General features: G+C 45.2%; 1 protein-coding gene across 3 annotated transcripts in view; it reads right to left on the minus strand.

The window, feature by feature from the left end:
* mkln1 (muskelin 1, intracellular mediator containing kelch motifs) overlaps positions 1 to 14147 on the minus strand; it is a 58181-nt gene extending 44034 nt beyond the window's left edge. For all 3 annotated transcript variants that reach the window (XM_080537819.1, XM_080537820.1, XM_080537818.1), the window contains exons 1-4: positions 14063 to 14147; positions 13316 to 13385; positions 3223 to 3365; positions 214 to 302 (exon numbers count right to left, since the gene is read on the minus strand). In XM_080537819.1, the coding sequence (XP_080393945.1) occupies positions 214 to 302; positions 3223 to 3365; positions 13316 to 13385; positions 14063 to 14142 (382 nt within the window). In that variant the 5' untranslated portion in view covers positions 14143 to 14147. The remainder of the gene's footprint in view (positions 1 to 213; positions 303 to 3222; positions 3366 to 13315; positions 13386 to 14062) is intronic.
* Between the last annotated feature and the right edge of the window lie 790 nt (positions 14148 to 14937).

Below are 14937 nucleotides of genomic sequence, written 5' to 3' on the forward strand. Positions count from 1 at the left end.
CTGATCGACAGACAGGTGGACACGCGCGTACGCTTTAATAATATCTTCACTCCATGATCATCTAGTCTGGTCTGGCGCCTGCGCTGTCCGTTGTCCTTCCTGCACACCCATACACAGATCCAGGATCCAGCAGCGTCGTCGCTGTTGCGCAAACAAACCCCGGGCAATCAGGCAACCGTTAATGTCGAACCCTGGCCCCATCTCCACACTCACCTATTTTGACAAACCTGCAGGGGAACATCTGTTGGTCGATTTTGTGCTTCAGGGTGAAGGTCTCCTTGTTATAGTCGTTCTTCAGACCACTGTGGACAGACACACACCAGAGACACCAAGCATGGTGAGCAGGACTGACTAGAACATCAGAAGGTCCTGAGTTCAGATCCCACCTGGGAACACCACCACTAGTGTGTCCTTGAGTAAGACCTGGGAACACCACCACTAGTCAGTCCTTGAGTAAGACCTGGGAACACCACCACTAGTGTGTCCTTGTGTAAGACCTGGGAACACCACCACTAGTGTGTCCTTGTGTAAGACCTGGGAACACCACCACTAGTGTGTCCTTGAGTAAGACCTGGGAACACCACCACTATGGCGCTTTTCCACTACAGGGCCAGCCCGGGTCAGCACGGCTCGCTTCGGCACGCTTTTGAACAGTTCTGGGTACGAGACGTTTTCCACTATACAGGAACGACCCGGGACTGTAGGAGGAGTTACGTGTCATAAGATTCCCCCCTCAGCGAGGGGAAATGCGATAAGAATTGTGTCAAAATGCAGCACTATCGTGCACAGATCAGCCTTACAACATGTAACGTTAAGTGCCTGTTACTTGCCGCTTTCAGTTCTAGTAGACTAGTTTAGATCTCGCAACCAGGGAAATGCTGACGTGTTAAAGCCCCGATTCTATTTTTATTTCTCCTGACACGTTGAGCACTGTGCTTTTTTTGTTGGTGAACTACCGTAATAAGCCTAAAAAAGTTTAGATTGGGCATATAGTTCATGAATTACGGTAGTTTGAAGGTAAAATCCTTTCTTTCTCCGGTTTCGGAGCAAGACGCGAATCTATCGGCATTAGTCAAATACATGCTCACATCCAGTCATCCGCTCACTGCTCTCCATCAAAAATGGCACATCCATCATTACATAATAACAACTGCTCTGATTAGATTGCTTAGATTGTTTAATACATCAACGGGGGGAAAAGCGAGATGAACTCGCGAGTATCATGCTTCCTCCATTGAACGGAAAGTCCTATCCATTCCATTCAAAGTGTTTTAGCTTTCCCCCTTTCCACTGGTAATAAGGAATTGGCAAGAATAGATCGATATAAATAGATCAACATAATGCAGCACTATCATGCACAGATCAGCCTTAAAACATGTAACGTTAGATATATAACGGAGCGATGTATTTCTACGGAAAGGCTGACTGATGCGGGGCTCATACAATCTCCGCGTTTGTTATAGATGAGAGTGCTCCGGTGTCTTGCTGGTAGTCAAATATATTTATTTATATATACAGCATATGGATGTTACGTGCCTGTTACCTGCCGCTTTCAGTTCTAATAGTTTAGATCTCGTTTAGATCTCAATATCAATTTTCCTTGAATATGAAGAGATTCTCAGAACTAATGCTATAAATGGTTCAAGGAACCCTATAACATGTAGCATTGTTAAACATATCAATGTTTACATTAAGAATTGACTCCAAAGCAGTTACATGAATGTACTTATTGGAACATAAATGAACATCATTGACCAACATTTTGCTAAATCAGACACTACAAAAAGTGCTTTTTAACGTGCTTTACTGCAGCCAGTGTAAATAAAGGGGCTACAAACATAGCCTATCGGTAAACAAGACATCACATATCCCTCAGGACTGTCTCAAATAGCTTATTTGCATAATATACATATATACAAAATAAAAATGTGCAAAACTCAAACGAAAATAGTGCAATAGATGGGTATTTTGGGGAACAAAAAAACACATTGTAAACCATAATGTCCATGAAACTAAAGCCCTTCATTACTGCTTTCTCACTTTTTGGAGATTGGAAGATTTTATTCAGGAATAAACATAATTGGAAAATCAATGATTATTAAAATACTGTAGTATACAGTAACAATAAGTTAGTGGAAACACCACAAATCTACGGAACCACTTATTGAGGCATCACCCTGACGTGAAACATGGAAAAGAGGATCTGAAACAAGCCTCTAATTTCTATGATGCATTGAAATTACATTAAACTAAGATAATACGATGGTTATCATAATTTTCCTAATCTTTATTAATACGTTATTACAGAAACAGTAAGTGACATTTTCCGAGAGCGAAATCTGTTGTGGTATTTAAAGATGGCGGTTAGCGAAGAAATCTATGAACATGGGATGACGATTTCCATTGACCAATCAACGGTGTGCAGCATCACACGTCACACGCAGCCTGGCAAAAAAGTACCTTTGGTACCTTTCGCTACACATCCCGAACAAGAACTATTTTACCGTGCCGTGCCGTGCTGACACGGGCCGCTCAATGGAAAAGCGCCAAAGAACAGGGCTGACCCGGGTCGACCTGGGCTAGTGTGTCCTTTAGTAAGACCTGGGAACACCACCACTAGTGTGTCCTTGAGTAAAGCACTTAGCCCTCAGTTACTCCAGGGAGACTGACCCTGGAATATCTGATTGTAAGTCACTTTGCTCCCCCCCCCCCCTCACCTAGACAGCAGTTCAGTCATGTTCTCTTCACTCATGCCTCCCTCCCCCTCCCCTCCCTCACCTAGACAGCAGTTCAGTCATGTTCTCTTCACTCATGCCTCCCTCCCCCTCCCCTCCCTCACCTAGACAGCAGTTCAGTCATGTTCTCTTCACTCATGCCTCCCTCCCCCTCCCCTCCCTCACCTAGACAGCAGTTCAGTCATGTTCTCTTTTACTCATGCCTCCCTCCCTCCCCCACCCCCCCCTCCCTCCCTCCCTCCCACCTCCCACCCTCCCTCCCTCCCCTCACCTAGACAGCAGTTCAGTCATGTTCTCTTTACTCATGCCTCCCTCCCCCACCCCCCCCTCTCTCCCCCCCCTCCCTCCCTCCCTCCCTTCCCCCCCCCCTCCCTCCCTCCCTCCCCCCCTCCCTCCCTCCCCTCCCCCCCCCCCTCCCTCCCTCCCTCCCCCCCTTCCTCCCCCCCCCTCCCTCCCTCCCCCCTCCCCCCCTCCCAGCCCCCCTCACCTAGACAGCAGTTCAGTCATGTTCTCTTCACTCATGCCTCCGAACACTTTGAACTTCTTCAGGTTGCAGACGTGGGTCTTCTCGTACTTCCCAAACGTGATGCTCTGCACAATGGCTGGCCTCTCCATCTTCAGGATCAGGTACTGGAGGGGGGGGGAGGGAGGGGGGGGGGGAGAGAGAGAGGGAGGGAAGGGGGGGGGGGGTAGAGAGAGAGAGGGGGGGAGGGAGGGAGGGAGGGCGGGAGAGAGAGAAAGGGGGAGGGAGAGAGGGAGAGGGAGAGAGAGAGGGAGAGAGGGGAGGGGGGGGGAGAGGGAGAGGAGGGAGGGAGGGGGAGAGGGAGGGAGGGAGCAGAGGGGGGAGGGAGGGAGAGAGAGAGAGAGAAAAAAAGGAAACAGTCAGTTATTGAAATCCATAAAAAATTGTTCACAGGAGTCGTCAATACCAGTTGAGCTGACACTCTTATCCAAAGCGACTTACATACTATTGTAATAGTATGTTATTATTATTATTATTATATTATTACTAAAATTATTAGTATTATTATTATTATTATTATTGCAGTGAGTGTATACATGTTTCAGTACATATGGTCCCAGCGGGAATCGAACCCACAACCTAAGCTTTGTTAGTGCCATGTTCTACCAACAGAACCACAGAGGAACAGAAGTTCAACTAGACACAAAACCTGTCTCACCTCCCTAAGGGACAGACAGACATGGGGGGTTAACACTAGAACAGCCATGGGTGGGGTCATTAACACTAGAACAGCCATGGCTGGGGTCATTAACACTAAAACAGCCATGGGTGGGGTCATTAACACTAGAGCAGCCATGGGTGGGGTCATTAACACTAGAGCAGCCATGGGTGGGGTCATTAACACTAGAACAGCCATGGCTGGGGTCATTAACACTAGAGCAGCCATGGGTGGGGTCATTAACACTAGAGCAGCCATGGCTGGGGTCATTAACACTAGAACAGCCATGGCTGGGGTCATTAACACTAGAACAGCCATGGGTGGGGTCATTAACACTAGAACAGCCATGGGTGGGGTCATTAACACTAGAACAGCCATGGGTGGGGTTATTTAACACTAGAACAGCCATGGGTGGGGTCATTAACACTAGAACAGCCATGGGTGGGGTCATTAACACTACAACAGCCATGGGTGGGGTCATTTAACACTAGAACAGCCATGGGTGGGGTTATTTGACCCTGTGAGTAAATATTTTTTTAATATGTTTGCACTCGATCACATTTCAGCACCTTCCTTTCATGACTTTTCCTAGATATGTGTGTTCTACCACCCATTATCCTTACATTTTCAACATCAATTTGCAGTTTTTCTGTGTAGGAGGCAGGCAAATTTACACGACGGCCAACTAGTGGTCGTTGTGTGTAAATAGCAGCTTTCCATTGTAAAGACTATGGTCATTTTACCCCCGAGGCGGCTCTTACAGTAGGTAAAAAAGGCACGGCTGTTCTAGTGTTAACCACCCCTGTCTCACCCCCCTAAGGGACAGACAGACAGGTCAGAGCCACTCAGACAGAACATCGATCCGATCTGCTGTCTGGACAAGCATCCAGAACCCCCCAGGAAAGAAACGGTCTCCATGTCTGTGTGAGTGAGCTATCACCCTCTCCTCTCCCGGGGGGGGGGGGGGGGGGGGGGTCAGGAGGGGGAAGTCTACATCAGCAGGTCTAAACGTCTGTGTGAGTGAGCTATCACCCTCTCCTCTCCCGGGGGGGAGTCAGGAGGGTCAGAGTGGGGGGGTACATTAGACCAGCTCGAAGCCACGCTTGCGACACCCCGCCCCAACTTGATTCATGAGTCATAAATCGAGTCCTTAATCGATGGCATCAATTAACAGCCCAGGTCTAATCACCTGTAGTTCACAATTAACACACACAGATAATTTCCTCGCCGTTACGAGGCAGACGTGCTCCATGACGACACGTGACCGCCCATCTCTCAACGCAACAGTTTGGTTCGTCCGAGGGGTGCCGTTCCCACGGAAACCATTAGCGAAAGATTTATTTCTTAATCGTGTAATTTCCCGTCTCCGTTTACCGAATGAAGAGTAGAGGAGGTACATCTGCGATGGTGGTGATCTATTATTAGGGGTTGGGTGGTTAGATGGGGATGATGTGTTATTAGGGGTTGGGTGGTTAGATGGGCAGTATTTCCACGGCTATAAAGTCTTCACATCAGCCAAGTCAGTAGAGATGAGGAGAGCACAGAACACAGAACACCGGGTAAACCAGAGTTCATCTTCTAAAACGTCTGATGCTTTAGAAGCAAGCAGAGAGAGAAAGAGAGAGAGAGAGAGAGAGAGGGAGAGAGAAAGAGAGACAGAGAGAGAGAAAGAGAGACAGAGAGAGAGAGAGAGAGAGAGAGAGAGAGACAGACAGAGACAGAGAGAGAGAGAGAGGGAGGGGGAGGGGGAGACTGAGAGAAAGAGAGACAGACGGTGAGAGAGAGAGAGACAGAGATAGATAGAGAGAGGGGAGACTGAGAGACTGAGAGAGAGAGAGACAGAGAGAGAGACGGAGAGAGAGAGACAGAGATGGAGAGAGAGAGAGAGACAGAGAGAGACGGTAAGAGAGACAGAGAGAGGGAGAGAGAGAGAGAAAGTGTGTTGTCATAGCTACATGAATACCTGCGGGTTATTAAGACGTGTTTCCCTTGTCTGTAAACATCAACTTTCTACCACAGCACTGTGATGAGCAGACAACCACACCACTACCTCACTTCAACACAAAGTCCTGTCATGTGGGGCAATAAGCCTAGTCTTATATTCAATCTCTCATCTTCATCATCATCATCATCATCATCATCATAGGACTAAGCCTAACCTTAGACCTAAACTAACTATAACTACTATACTAAACCTTAGACCTCAACTAACTATAACTACTATACTAAACCTTAGACCTAAACCTTAGGGGTTGGGTGGTTAGATGGGCAGTATTTCCACGGCTATAAAGTCTTCACATCAGCCACGTCAGTAGAGATGAGGAGAGCACAGAACACAGAACACCGGGTAAACCAGAGTTCATCTTCTAAAACGTCTGATGCTTTAGAAGCAAGCAGAGAGAGAGAGAGAGAGAGAGAGAGAGAGAGAGAGAGAGAGAGAGAGAGGGAGGGAGAGGGAGAGAGAGAGACAGAGAGAGAGAGAGAGACATATGCGCAGGCTGTGAACAGAGGAAGCCCAAAACCTACACCTAGCAGAGCCCCACCCTACGACCTGAGCATACACCAGATGCTCAGTGAGCTCTATGCAGTCATGGTCCGGGACTAAAACCATTTGAACAAAAACAACATGGAATACAAATCTTTAACAATATCATCCTGGAACATTCAAGGTCTGAGGTCGACTGCCTTTGGCAGAAACCCAGACTTCACGAAAGAAATTTCAAACACAGACATAATTAGCTACAGGAGACATGGTATAGAGGAGATGGTCCCACTGGCTGTCCCGCCAACTATAGAGAGCTGGTAGTACCATCCACCAAGCTACCTGGGATCAGACAGGGACGAGACTCGGGAGGTATCCTAATATGGCACAAATTAGAACTCTCTCACTCCATCACGCCAATCAAAACAGGAGCTTTCTACATATGGCTAGAAATAAATAAGGAACTTACCTCAACCGAGAAAAATATCCTCCTTGTGCTACATACATCCCCCCAATTGAATCCCCATATTTTAAAGATGACATGTTCTCCATCCTAGAGGAGGAAATTAACCATTTCCAGTCATGTGGTCACATTGTAGTCTGTGGAGACCTCAACGCCAGGACAGGACGAGAACCTGACACTCTCAGCACACAGGGTGACAAACACCTACCAGGAGGTGGTAACATCCCCTCCCCAATATGCCCCCCCAGACACAGCTACGACAAGGCAACAAACAAACATGGGTCACAACTCCTACAGCTCTGTCGTTCACTGGGACTGTACATAGTCAACGGTAGGCTTCGAGGAGACTCCTATGGTAGGTACACCTACAGCTCATCTCTGGGTAACAGTACAGTAGATTACTTCATCACTGACCTTAGCCTGGTGTCTCTCAGAGCGTTCACAATCAGCCCATTAACACCCCTGTCAGACCACAGCAAAACCACAGTCTACCTGAACAGTTCAACACCCAATCATGAAGTAGTAAAACCTACCAAACTACACACTATTAAAAAATACTACAAATGGAAGGAAGGTAGTGTTGAAATATATCAAAACGCTATTAGACAACAACAAGTTCAATCACTATTAGACCAGTTCCTGAAAAAAACCTTTCAATACAACAGTGAAGGTGTAAACAAGGCAGTAGAAAACCTTAATAATATATTTGACCTTTCAGCCTCCTTATCTGACCTAAAGGCCTCAAATAGAAAACCCCCCAGAAATAACAACAATCACAAATGGTTCGACAACGAGTGTCAAAACCACAGAAAGGAACTAAGGAACCTATCAAACCAGAAACATAGAGATCCAGACAACCAGGGCACACGTCTTCACTATGGTGAAACATTAAAACTAGTGATGCACCGAACATTCGGCCACCGAATGTATTCGGCCGAATATCGCAAAATAAAGCACATTCGGTATTCGGCCGAATGTGTGAAAACACCGAATGTTTACCACCGAATAGTGGCCGTGTTTTGATGACGCAATACAATTAAATATAACTCTCAACAGGCGCGCGGCGCGAGGCGACGCGCTTTCAAAACTGGCTGCGTTCGTAAATTCACTCAGGAAATCCGATCAGCACTCGTGGAATGCCTCTCGTCCAATCAAATTACTCGGTTTCTCTTTGACGTCGGGCCCAGTGTGCGCTCCAGCGCTCTCAGAGCGACTTTACGAACGCAACCTTACACTCATCTAGCTAGTTAGCTTAGCAGTCGTAGCGGAAGAAGCAGAGTTGTTGCCTTGTTGAAAACATATTCAGACTCCCAGCTGTTCTACACGAGTTTATGACATGCAGCTGTATCATGCGGTGGTTTCTATGCAAACCAGAGACTATAAAAACAAAAGATATTCATTCTGAAATAACATGAACTATTATCCTTACACTCAGGTGGACTCAATTCAACTTGTTGAATGACTTGTTGAAGACATTTAGCATTTGACCTAATTTTAAGAGTGACAAAGGGTCTGAATACTTATGTACATGAGGTATTTCTGTATTTACATTTTAATACATTTGCAAACATTAAAAAACGTTTTTACTTAGATTATATTACTGTGTGTGGATTGATGGCAAATCTATTCAAAAAAGTGAAAAAAGTGAAGGGGTCTAAATACTTTCTGAAGCCTATGTAGAGACAAATCATGAATATCATTAACTTGAACCCTGGAAAGCAGTAGAGATTAAATCCCACGATAATTAGTTATAATAAGTTATATATAAAAGTTCTTTTTTTTCAATCTCAATTTCTTTCTTTGAGAAGCATGAATAAAAAGCAAAATGTATTTAGTTTATGCAATGATACAATTAAAAACTGCCGATACACATTCGGTATTCGGTATTCGGCCAAGTGTTTCCTTAAATTCGGCTTCGGCCTCGGCCAAGAATTTTCATTTCGGTGCATCCCTAATTAAAACTGTATAAAAATACATTAAAGAAAAAAAGGGACCATCATGTTAGAAACCAGCTACACTCTATAGAGGAATCCATAAAAACAAACAAATTCTGGGGAAAATGGAACACTCTAAATAAACAAAAACATGAGGATCTACCCATCCAAAATGGAGATATATGGGTAAATCACTTCTCCAATCTCTTTGGTCCAATAGAGAAAAATAAACAGCAAAGACACATACAAGATAAACTACAAAGTTTAGAGTCAGCCATAAAAGACTACCAGAACCCGCAAGACTCTCCAATTACACTAAAGGAAGTACAGGACAAAATAAATTCACTCGAAACTAAGAAGGCCTGTGGTGTCGATGGCATCTTAAATGAAATGCTAAAATTCACAGACGTCAAATTCCAATTGGCTATATTAAAACTCTTCAACATTGTCCTTAGCTCTGGGATCTTCCCCAATATTTGGAACCAAGGATTGATAACGCCGCTCCACAAAAGTGGAGATAAATCTGATCCAAATAACTACTGTGGGATCTGTGTCAACAGCAACCTTGGGAAAATCCTCTGTATGATCATCAACCACAGACTCCTACATTATCTCACTGTAAACAATGTCCTAAGAAAATCCCAAATTGGTTTTTTACCAAAGTATCGTACAACAGACCATATATTCACCCTCAGCACCCTAATTGACAACCAAATAAACAAAAACAAAAGCAAACTATTCGTCTGCTTCGTAGATTTCAAAAAAGCCTTTGATTCAATTTGGCACAAAGGTCTGCTATTCACACTGTTGGAAAATGGTGTTGGAGGAAAAACCTACGACATCATAAAGTCAATGTACACTAACAACAAGTGTGCTGTTAAGATTGGCAAAAACCACACAGACTTCTTTTCCCAAAGCCGGGGGGTTAGACAGGGATGCAGCTTGAGTCCAACCCTCTTCAACATCTATATCAACAGTTTGGCAAAAACATTAGAGCAGTCTGCAGCACCTGGCATCCCCCTAGTAGACACAGAAGTCAAATGTCTACTGTTTGCTGATGACCTGGTGCTGCTGTCCCCAACCAAAGAAGGGCTACAACAGCACCTCGACCTTCTATACCAATTCTCCCAGACCTGGGCCTTGACAGTGAATCTCACTAAGACGAAAATTATGATTTTCCAAAAAAGATCCAGCCTCCAGCACCACAAATTCAAATTCTTCCTAGATACAATTGCCCTAGAACATACAAAGAATTATACCTACCTCGGCCTAAACATCAGCACCACAGGTAGCTTCAACAAAGCTGTGAACGACCTGAGAGATAAGGCAAGGAGGGCTTTTTACGCCATCAAAAGGAACATCAAGTTAGACATCCCTATTCAAATCTGGCTCAAATTATTGGACTCCGTTATAGAACCCATTTCCCTCTATGGTTGCGAGGTCTGGGGTCCACCTGCCAACCAAGATTTTGCAAAATGGGACAAACACCAAATTGAGACTCTGCATGCAGAGTTCTGCAAATCCATTCTTCGTATCCAACGCAAAACACCAAATAACGCATGCAGAGCAGAATTAGGACGATACCCACTAATTATAAAAATTCAAAAGAGAGCGTTTAAATTTTACAACCACCGAAAAGAAAGTCACCCTGACATGCTCCACAACAAAGCCCTTACCCACAGAGAGACTCTAGGGAGATGCCCCCTCAGCCAGCTAGTTCTGGGACTCTCACAGTCACAAGCAGAGCCACCTATTAGACTAAACCAAATTAAGAAAACAAAAAGAAAACTACCTGACACATTGGCAAGAATCAACCAAAAACCAGAGCAAATTGGAATGCTATTTGGCCCTAAACAGAAAAGACACAGTGACAGAATACCCGAGTACTGTGACAGACCCAGAGCTAAGGAAATCTTTGACTATGTACAGACTCAGTGAACACAACCTGGCCATCGAGAAAGGCCGCCACAGGCAGACCTGGCTCCCCAGACCAGACAGACTGTGCACCCACTGCACACAAAACCAGGTGGAAACAGAGCTGCACTTCTTAACTACCTGCCAGCTGTACAAGGACATCAGGGACACATACTTCCCACTGATCACCAACATCCAGGGAGACTTTGAGGACTTGACCAATGTCGAAAGGCTACCATATCTGCTGGGTGAGGTACAGCAATGTGCAAACACAGCAGCAAGATTTGTTAGCTGCTGTGATAGAAAAAGGCAATCAAATGGGCTAAAACCACCATAAGAATTGAAATAAGTTTTATTTCATTTATTTATTCTAGTATGTAATCTATTTGTAATCTATTTATTTGTAATCTACTGTAGTATGTAATCTATTTATTTATTCTAGTATGTACATTACATTCTTTTTGTTTTTTATCTTCACACTTCACATGCTTTGGCAATGTAGGAGAGAGAGAGAGATAGAGAGAGGGGGAGACTGAGAGACTGAGAGAGAGAGAGAGAGAGACAGAGAGAGAGAGACGGAGAGAGAGAGAGACAGAGAGAGAGAGAGAGAGAGAGAGAGAGAGAGAGAGAGAGAGACAGAGAGAGACGGTAAGAGAGACAGAGAGAGAGAGGGAGAGAGAGAGAGAAAGTGTGTTGTCATAGCTACATGAATACCTGCGGGTTGCTAAGACGTGTTTCCCTTGTCTGTAAACATCAACTTTCTACCACAGCACTGTGATGAGCAGACAACCACACCACTACCTCACTTCAACACAAAGTCCTGTCATGTGGGGCAATAAGCCTAGTCTTATATTCAATCTCTCATCTTCATCATCATCATCATAGGACTAAGCCTAACCTTAGACCTAAACTAACTATAACTACTATACTAAACCTTAGACCTCAACTATAACTACTATACTAAACCTTAGACCTAACTATAACTACTATACTAAACCTTAGACCTCAACTAACTATAACTACTATACTAAACCTTAGACCTAACTATAACTACTATACTAAACCTTAGACCTCAACTATAACTACTATACTAAACCTTAGACCTCAACTATAACTACTATACTAAACCTTAGACCTCAACTATAACTACTATACTAAACCTTAGACCTCAACTATAACTACTATACTAAACCTTAGACCTCAACTATAACTACTATACTAAACCTTAGACCTCAACTAACTATAACTACTATACTAAACCTTAGACCTCAACTATAACTACTATACTAAACCTTAGACCTCAACTAACTATAACTACTATACTAAACCTTAGACCTAAACTATAACTACTATACTAAACCTTAGACCTCAACTAACTATAACTACTATACTAAACCTTAGACCTCAACTATAACTACTATACTAAACCTTAGACCTCAACTATTACTATACTAAAACCTTAGACCTAAACTATAACTACTATACTAAACCTAGTTTAGGGGTAGGGGTACAGGTCTTACCTGGGGGGGGGGGGGGGGTAGTTAGGGGTAGTGGTACAGGTCTTACCTGGGGGGGGGGGGATAGTTAGGGGTAGTGGTACAGGTCTTACCTGGGGGGGTAGTTAGGGGTAAGGGTACAGGTCTTACCTGGGAGGGGGGGGGTAGTTAGGGGTAGGGGTACAGGTCTTACCTGGGAGGGGGGGGGTAGTTAGGGGTAGGGGTACAGGTCTTACCTGGGGGGGGTAGTTAGGGGTACAGGTCTTACCTGGGAGGGGGGGGGGGTAGTTAGGGGTACAGGTCTTACCTGGGGGGGTAGTTAGGGGTAGGGGTACAGGTCTTACCTGGGAGGGGGGGTAGTTAGGGGTAGTGGTACAGGTCTTACCTGGGGGGGGGGGGGTAGTTAGGGGTAGGGGTACAGGTCTTACCTGGGAGGGGGGGTAGTTAGGGGTAGGGGTACAGGTCTTACCTGGGGGGGTAGTTAGGGGTAGGGGTACAGGTCTTACCTGGGAGGGGGGGGTAGTTAGGGGTAGGGGTACAGGTCTTACCTGGGGGGGTAGTTAGGGGTAGGGGTACAGGTCTTACCTGGGAGGGGGGGGGTAGTTAGGGGTAGGGGTACAGGTCTTACCTGGGGGGGTAGTTAGGGGTAGGGGTACAGGTCTTACCTGGGGGGGGGGGGGGTAGTTAGGGGTAGGGGTACAGGTCTTACCTGGGAGGGGGGGGGTAGTTAGGGGTAGGGGTACAGGTCTTACCTGGGGGGGTAGTTAGGGATAGGGGTATAGGCCTTAACTGGGGGGGTAGTTAGGGGTAGGGGTACAGGTCTTACCTGGGGGGGGGGGGGGGGTAGTTAGGGGTAGGGGTACAGGTCTTACCTGGGGGGGGGGGTAGTTAGGGGTACAGGTCTTACCTGGGGGGGGGGGGTAGTTAGGGGTAGTGGTACAGGTCTTACCTGGGGGGGTAATTAGGGGTAGGGGTACAGGTCTTACCTGGGAGGGGGGGGTAGTTAGGGATAGAGGTATAGGCCTTACCTGGGGGGGGTAGTTAGGGGTAGGGGTACAGGTCTTACCTGGGGGGGGGGGGGGTAGTTAGGGGTAGGGGTACAGGTCTTACCTGGGGGGGGTAGTTGCTCTCAGACGACCACCTGGATGACTGGTCGTTGGGTTTGTCCGTTAAGATGTTTCTGCAGGTGGAGATTGAGAACATTCATTACCCAGGTTTCTTCAGTGGCCTTTCAACAACAACAGCAACAGCAACAAAACTCTAACTATCTTCTAGTCGTGTTTAGCATAAACCAACAAGGACTAAGATAGTCCTCCTGCTGCTCACATGGACATGGGGTCACAGTGATGGGTGTGTCTGGGTGGGTCAGGGCTAAATGACAGGGGCGTCAAAGGCCCGGGGGGGTGATGACGTTGGATGAGATTGACAGGTCACACATGTCTGTCTGCAGGAGAGCAGAGCGGTCAGACAACAAACACACTTGGACAGCAGTAGTATGCACAGCCATGCAATAGCTAGCAAGCCAATACCATACACTCAACGTTGCCCTGCTCTGACTAGCTGGTTAACTACTAGTTATAACTCATCAATAACAACGTTTACTAGAAAGCTCACTAGCTAGCTAAAGACACAGCTTCCACTGAGAGAATCAGCCCTGTCTCCAGCCAGAGGCAGCTAAGGTCTTTACTATCGGTCTCGTTTATTTACGTAAGCTGTCTAGGGAGATGGCTAGTTAGCTTAGCGTAGCGCTAGCCGGTTGGGTGAGGGTTCGAGACTGTTCCGCTGCACGGCGGCCGTGCAGGACACCTGCACCCTGCCGCCATGCAGATAAACCCTCCCGGGGAGAAGCCTACTCACTCTGGCAGGTAGGTGGAGGAGTAGGAGCTCCATTTGAACACAGTGAAGCAGAGCACCCTGTTCTCAGCAGCGGCCGCCATCTTGTTGACAGAAGAACCAAGCAAGCAGCAGCAGCTCTTAAAGGGACAGTACACTTTCCCCCCTCCCCACAAATTTTACATTTGTACATTTATTGATGTATTTATATGTTATATTATTGTATAATATAAAACATATTATATAGAAAATGATATTATAATCATATATCATTATTTATATGTTGTGTTGTTGTTGTTGTTGTTGTTGTTATTGTTATTATGATTAGATTAGATTATATTTATGTTTATTGTAATTTTCATACACCAACACCAAAAAAATTAAAAATAAAAAGAAACATACAATAACAAAGACCATAAACACAGACACATACAACTTGCATCAATATTGGATTGAATACAAAGAAAAGAAAACTTCCCTGCACTTTGTATAAAATATTCCAGCCTACATGCTGTTAGCAAGGTCATGGAGATGTGGAATAATTAAAATAAATAAATATATATGTAGCCTATGCCAGTCTGTTAAAATGCATTTGTTGGGGAAACTATACTGCGTTTTACACATACATACTTTTCAGGTTTCACTAAACCAGAGTGCTTTGAAATGTTGTTTCTTAATTAATTAAGGGACTGACACTGAAAATGATTGCAAGTTAACATGTTTTATTTATTAGTTTATTTAAAAGGGACAATGGACAGTCATTGACTCTCCCTGAATTAGCTGGGTAGCTAAATTACATCAGCAGTCCCTGGGCAGGTAAATCCACAGGGGAAATACGGCCTCGGGTGTTATAAACTATTACAGGACTACAGGACATAGAAATATCACATAAAACAGAA

This window comes from Nansenia antarctica, assembly GCF_963989245.1.
Source record: "Nansenia antarctica genome assembly, chromosome: 8".
NCBI classification, from domain to species: domain Eukaryota; kingdom Metazoa; phylum Chordata; class Actinopteri; order Argentiniformes; family Microstomatidae; genus Nansenia; species Nansenia antarctica.